At 50.6% G+C, this 6,959-nt stretch overlaps 1 protein-coding gene across 3 annotated transcripts in view; it reads right to left on the bottom strand.

Moving 5' to 3' along the window:
- Positions 1-680: 680 nt before the first annotated feature.
- CRTC3 (CREB regulated transcription coactivator 3) overlaps positions 681-6,959 on the bottom strand; it is a 98,495-nt gene continuing 92,216 nt past the window's right edge. For 2 of the 3 annotated variants that reach the window (XM_055326133.1, XM_055326135.1), the window contains 4 exons: positions 6,494-6,694; positions 6,325-6,405; positions 4,921-5,020; positions 681-4,141 (listed from right to left, as the gene is read on the bottom strand). In XM_055326133.1, the coding sequence (XP_055182108.1) occupies positions 3,933-4,141; positions 4,921-5,020; positions 6,325-6,405; positions 6,494-6,694 (591 nt within the window). In that variant the 3' untranslated portion in view covers positions 681-3,932. The remainder of the gene's footprint in view (positions 4,142-4,920; positions 5,021-6,324; positions 6,406-6,493; positions 6,695-6,959) is intronic. The other variant, XM_055326134.1, reaches the window with a different exon arrangement.

Genomic DNA, 6,959 nt, shown 5'->3' with positions numbered 1-6,959 from the left:
CCAGGGAAGGAAGGGGGGAAGCCAGGAGAGGACAAGGAGGCTGAGAGCAAGGACAAGGGATAGAATTCTCTATGGGGGCAAAGAACAGGGTGTGTGTGGACCAGAGTAGATAGACATAGTGGCTCAGGAAGTTGGGGTCAAAGATGGGATTTCTGAGTAAGACTTTGGAATAGTCACCGTTGTGACAAGTCATGGGTGTGGCTGAGGAACCTGGTCTGAAGGAAGCAAGGCTGGGGGTTGGGGGAGGACAGGCCTGGGATGTGGAGGGGGCAGGGCTGGGACAGAAAACAGAGGGGGCCACTGGTGGCCAGTACATGGAGGCACAGCACAGGGGGAAGGAGCATCAGTGGCCTGAACTGACAGGGGAGAGGTGTCTGGGTGGGGGCCAGGGCAAGGGGCCGGAAGGCACGCTGCCAGTGGACGGCAGGTAGCGAGGCGCCCTCCATCCTCGGCATCCATGGATGGCTTCATGGGAACTGTGTGTCCCAGACTCTTCCCCTCTCTTGGGTGTGGGTGCAACGGTGCACGTATTAGGGACACTGAACAAGCAGGCCAGGGCAGGACCTGCCAAGCCAAGGACCGGGAAGCCCAACTGCAGGCCGAGCTGTGGGGGAGGCGGTGAGAGAGGCTCTTCCACCAATTCATCGTGCCTGACGCTGAAGAAAAACACCAAGTGCAGATACAACCTTATTGTGCTTTTAATTACGAAAGATGTAAAACGATATATTATAAAACTTGGAAGCTACTTTATACAAATTCCAATATTTAAATATTGTTTAACAAGGGACCTGGGAGTTAGGACACTGGGGGGAAGTCTGATTAGTTGCTGTGACGGTCCCACCGGCAAGTGATGGAATCACCTGTACATAACAGAGCCAACGAGAGTCAGAGTTGGAAACGGCTTCAAATACGCAGATGGACTGGAATACACAACGCTTCAGCTTGGCTAATATACAGTAGATTTCGGAGAAATGAAACAGGACAGAGAATTTATGTTGGTCTTGACGTGATCGGAAAAAAGTTTCTCCTAACACCGTGTGTCCTACAAACCACAACCGTACAGAAAGAAAACAGAGAACACAGATAAGTTTCTAGTTCTATACTGTTTAACTGCTAGTAAATGAGAGTAGTACAGCCGTCAATCTTCTCGTAACAAGACTAAATATTGGAAGATAGTTATTCTGGTGCACGTAGCCACTTCAGGTGCCAAGGACCATTCCTGGTTTGTTGCAAAGGCAGCAGTGAGGGCAGACTTACCCCTGGAGGTCAGAGTGACACCCGCCCAAGGGTGTCCTTGATGCCGTGTAAGCAAAGTGGGTTGGATAATGCCCAAAACCTTTTCATAGGAAAAGACTGGACCGGTGGACCTAGGGACAAATTTAATTCAGTGCTAAACCTTACTGTCATCATTATACTTCTCTCGGACAAGTCACTTTTCCTGGGAACCTCCATCTCCTCGAGTCACTGGGAGGATGTGTGGGGTGGAGCGGGGGAGGGGGCAGCATGCTTCATCCTGTAGGTAGGTCCCGGGGCTCCTGCAAAGGCAGGTCTGCTGCAGACAGGGAGCGGGTAATCCCGCCAGGTGAGGCACCACACAAAGGGTGGGTTATGCTGGGACCTCCACCCAAACTCCTCACAGCAGCACCATTCTCTGCCTGAAAGCCAGATGGGATCTTGGGGCCCTCTGACACGGGAAAGGCGGCATGGAGCTGGCTCCTTTTAGCACACTGTGTCCCACCACAAGGAAAGGGCTTGCACTTTAACAACCTGAGATCCTCGGTGTAAAGGGATCTGAAAACTTCACTGGGAATGAGATTTGGAGCTCAGGCGAGGGCCCTGGCTGGATTTCCCAATTCAAAGGCAGAGATTTGGGGCTAAGGTGAAGTGGAGGGCTTGTGCCCCACAGAGGAAGCTACAGATGTGCCATCGGGGTTATCTCAGACTGGAGGTAACGTGATCCCTCTGGAGACAGAAATGGAATGAGGCCTGGAGAGGTTCAGAGCCCAGGATCCCATTACACACTCTTCTTGTCAAGGGGCGCCGATGTGTCAGATTCAGACCTGTTAGGTGCAGCCTTGCTTCTTCAGGTGGGGACCGTGTAGTGGCCTCTAGCCACACTCCTGGAGTCTCCCTGGAAGGGCAGTGGCTGTTTGGGCAAAAGTCCCAGCACCTTTTGTCTCTCCTCCAGTGCTCCTGTCCTCCTGGTTCTGTCCTCCTGCGCCCGCATTCTGCCCCACGGCTCAGACCCCTCCCTACAGATGCTCTGAAGCATCAGACCCCTCCATCCTCTTCAAACCCACCCGTCAGGTGTCGGTCAGGGGCTAAGTCAGAGGAGGCAAGCAGTGGTGGAAATCCAGCCATACCATTTTATGCTAAGGTACTAATGATGGCTTCATGAGTTTGGCCTTCATTTTACTGTAGACTTTTTCTGCAACCTCAAAGAATGAATCTCTTTTTAAAGCAATTTAGAGCAAAACATGGATCTGAAAGGGAAGATTTTTGAGGTAGGGGCCTGGCTGGGATCCCCAAGGTCCCAGCACCAATTCCCAAGGCCTCAGCTTCCCCAGCTGTGCTGGATTCACTCAGAAGACAGTTTCCACCCTCCTGCTCTGGAGCATACCCTCGAGGATAACAGGGCATCCTGGCCTAATCGTGGATTTGGTCACCTAGTGTTAGAAGCATATAAAGTGCATGCTTAGCTTAACCACAGGCACAAGTGTTAGAAAAGCTAAAGCTCTGAGATTTGGCAAGGAACGGGGCTAGCTAAAGATTAGACTGCCTTGTGGCAAGGCAGATTCATTCATTCCTTCGTTCGTTCATTCGTGCATTCAACACATGGTAACGCAGCACCTACCCAGTGCCAGCACTTGTTAGGTACTAGGGGTTTGGTAACAAATAAGGCACAGTCCCTGTGCTCAAGGAGCTTACGGTCTAGCAGGGTTACGCAGACACTCCCGTTCCACAGAGAAACAACTTCCCCCTGCTGCTGGCTCAGCTGCTGGGGGGTCTGGCTTCGACCTCCGGCATCCCTCCAGTGGTCTGTGGTGAGGGAGGCCCTGTGCTTGTCTGGAGCCCGTCTGGAAGACATTGTGTGTCTGCGGGCTACCTGCAGCTTTCCTCTCTTGCCTCAGTCATGGAGAGGAAGTGCTTTTCTCTTCAGGCTCATCCATCATGAGGGGTGGGTTTTTGTTGTTTTTTCTTCAGTGACTGAATAAAGCAGCCCCCTTCTCCCCTTGTCCACAGGAAAGAGTGTACTGAAGCAGCAGATAGATTACATACTTGGAGAAAACAAATGAGCATTCGGTTTGCTTAACTCAAATCTGTTCTTGAAATCGTGGTAAAAAATAAAAATTCTTCATATTGGAATTAAGGCAACTGGGAGACCATGGGCATCCGCTGGGCCAGCAGCTGGCAGGGGCCGAGCTGGGGTGGGCAGAGCGGAGAAGGCATCATGATGCTGTGGTACCGTTGCTCGTAGCTGAGCCAACCCCCGAAGCCCTGCAACCCCCACCACCCCCCAGGCCAGACCCCTTCTTCAGTGTTGACAAAGATCAGTGGTTCTGGGCATGGCATGACGGGACTGCAGCCCCCATTACGCGGTTCTGTTCTATGTGTACACATCGGCAGATTAGATGGCCAGTAACAGTGTACTGATCACGGTGAGGGCCGAGTCAGCGGAAGCTCGGAAGCAGCTGGCCTGCAGCAGTGTCACCTGGGCCACAGGCCTGAGAGGCAGCGCACAGCTCTGGGATCCGGAGTGAGCCACGGGGTATGAGATGGGACCTCTTCAGGAAGCTAGGAGTCATGGAATCGGCTCCTTCCATGTCAGAAGCCCGAGATGACTCAGGCCCAGAGGATGTTGCTGGCTCCATTCTACGCCGTTCTAGTTGAGCCCCTTCAGAAATAAATTCTCGTGGCCTATTCCATTCTGTTCACAGTCGGTCAGCCCGAAATGTCTCTTCCACAGAGGGGTCGAGCAGGCCCATGCTGGAGTCACTTAACATGTTGAGGCCATCCAGGCTCAGGGGTTCTATTTGGAGCTCTTCTTCCAGTGGAAATGGAGTGTCCATGTTCAGGCCGACCTCAGGCATGCCCGCTAGCGCACTGCTGAGGTCTTTAAACAGGTTGGTACTCGAGTCTTCTGGAAGGAGCAGCAAGAGGGAAAAACAGTGCAGGTCAGGAGGCACGCACAACAGACGACATCCCTGCAAAGGCCATCCCTGTCATCTTCCCAGCCAGGACAATTACTGCCTGTGTCCCCACCACCCCCAGAGTCCGTTCTGCTCTGGAATCTACTTTCCTTTTTCTTTCTTTCTCTTTCTTTTTTCTTTTCTTTTTTTTCTTTTCTTTTCTCTCTCCTTCCTCCCTCCCTCCCTCCCTCCCTCCGTTCCTTCCTTCCTTCCTTCCTTCCTTCCTTCTCTCTCTCTCTCTCTCTCTCTCTCTTCTTAAGATTTTATTTACTTACTTGAGAGGGAGAGTGAGAGCAAAGCAAGAATAAGCTGGAAGAAGGGGCAGAAGGAGAGGTAGAAGCAGACTATCTGCCGAGTGAGTAGCCTGACTCAGGGCTCGATCCCAGGATCCTGAGATCATGACCTGAGCTGAAAGCAGACAACCAACTGAGCCACCAGGTGTCCCTGGAATCTACATTCTTTTCCGTCAGTTCCATGACTCCCCATTTTTGCAAGTTTTCTCCCTTTGAACAGTTGTCAATCACTTCAAACTTAATAGTTGAGAAAAATCTTAGATCACCAGGCCCTTTCCCCACCGGCTCATGGTCTCTGGGGCCAGACACCTGCCTTTTGCAAAGCTAAAGTCAAGCTGGGCGGGCCTTCATTCTCTTGCTTTATGTGATGTTGTTTAAACTATCTTACAGTGGGATCTGTAAAAACAGAGCAGAACTGAGGGGTGGCCCACACTCACCTGTCAGGATGGTGTTGGGGAAAGTCCCACAGTTGGAATACAGGTTTGGTCTCCCATGAAATGAGTCCTGTGGTTCTCGGGGACCTTGCTGCAGGGGCACCTGGAAACATCAAAGGTCACATTGTAAGCAATGATCTCTGCTTTGAGGAGTGAATAAAGCAACATGCTCCCAGGGCAAAATCAGACATGAAAACTGCCTTGAGGTCCCTTCTCTGTAGGATCCCACACAGAAAATTCCTCTAGAAAAATCCACACAGAAAATTCCTCTAGGCAGGTGCTGGGGTGGAGGAGGGGTCTCTGAGGCCCACAGTGTGGGTGACTCGTCCCCGCTCACATGCTGCCTGGCCCACAAAGCCATCCAAGAAGACAGTAGCAGTCATGGTCTCCCTGGCTCCTCTGGTCTCACACATCCCTCCTGCCCGGCCACCCCGAGGATTCTAGAAACACCATCTTTGGGAACACTTCAAAGATTCCATCTGTAACCAAGGAAGTGATACGACCAAGGGGCTCTTTTTTTCCTTTTGGTTTCTAGAAAAACGAGGTGGAGGGACCACCCTTTCCTTCTCACGCTCAGAGGGAGGAACCTCAGATAGACCCCTCTCCATGAGAAAGCTTCTGGGATGATTGCTTAGAACTGGGGCCTAGCTTATATGCCTTTCCAGAAATTAATTTCCAAACTATTTTTCAACAGTCTTTCCAAAGTAGGCATTTCTAGCATTTTTCAGGGAGATACTGACTCATCCAAATGAAATGAGTCTTCACCATGGCCTACTCAGAAACATCTGTCTTTATTTATTTTACTGTTGTAATTATTATTAATATCTGTAAAATGCTCAAAACCCTTTCTTCTCTCTTTTATCTGTCCGAGAGCCTAATACATACTTAGTGGACACTACAAAATCTAGAGATATTTTAAACAGTCAATGTTAGAACCTAAGAAGCAAAAGGAAGTGAATGAATGAAAACATCTTAAGGAAGGACCTCTGGCCCTGCCTGGACTGAGCTCCCCTGGGAAGCTACAGTGAACTACAGTGAGCTGGCAATAGCAGCGAGGCCTGTGGGCCACACCCCTCCTGCGTCTAAGTTTCCTCAGCAGGATAGACCAGTGGACCGAAGTGCTCCCTGCCCTCTGAGCCACTCTACAATTCTATGACCAGATTGTCATCAGGAATCTAATACCACTTGTTCAAATAGTTCTTCTGCAGAGGCCTGATACTAAATAAGGCAGACAACACATGCATTTGAGGGCTGGGGGAGATTCCAGGCACCCTTAGCCGCTGAGCACATCTGCAATCAGGGCAATGGAGTACCCAGTCTATGTGGTGTGGTGGGTTCTATGCCCTGAAAGGCCTGAACAGACAGTGCAGGTCCTACTCTGATGCAGAGGCCTGGATGATTGCTCACCTGTTGAGGAAAGGCTGGGCCTGGCCTCATGGACTGCTGGTCAAAGCTCACATCTGGGAAGAAGTTGGTCAAAGATGAACCCTTCAGGGAATAAGGAAGGGAACATTTAGTTTGGAACCCCAGGCAAAATATGTGCTCCCTTCTGATCAATGTCCCTGCTAGGACCCACCTGGGCTGTGAGGAGGGGGAAGCCGGATGGAGGCAGGGATGAGGCAGCTTGAGGCTGCTGAGCAGGGGCCTCCTGGGTGTGGGGCTGCTGTAGGAGGGGCTGAGGGAGGTCCTGAGGGGTAGGGTAAGGGGGCGGCGGGGATACTTGAGCTTGAGCTTCTGTGGGCAGGAAAGAAAGTGGGCTTCGGTCTGAGGACACGATCTGTAAAACAAAGCCACTAATTAGCTTGGATTGGAGTTTCCTTCTTTTCTTTTCTTTCTTTCTTTCTTTTTCCTTTTCTTTCCTTTCTTCCTTTCTTTTTTTCTTTTTTCTTTTCTTTCTTTCTTTCTTTCTTTCTTTCTTTCTTTCTTTCTTTCTTTCCTTCCTTCCTTCCTTCCTTCCTTCCTTCCTTCTTCTCTTCTTTCTTTCTCTTTCTTTCTTTCTTCTCTTTCTTCTCTTTCTTTCTTTCTTTCTTTCTTTCTTTCTT

This window comes from Nyctereutes procyonoides, unplaced genomic scaffold (assembly GCF_905146905.1).
Source record: "Nyctereutes procyonoides isolate TBG_1078 unplaced genomic scaffold, NYPRO_anot_genome, whole genome shotgun sequence".
Classification (NCBI taxonomy): Eukaryota; Metazoa; Chordata; class Mammalia; order Carnivora; family Canidae; genus Nyctereutes; species Nyctereutes procyonoides.
The sequence above is the reverse complement of the archived record's forward strand: the minus strand, read 5'-3'. Positions and strand labels throughout refer to the sequence as shown.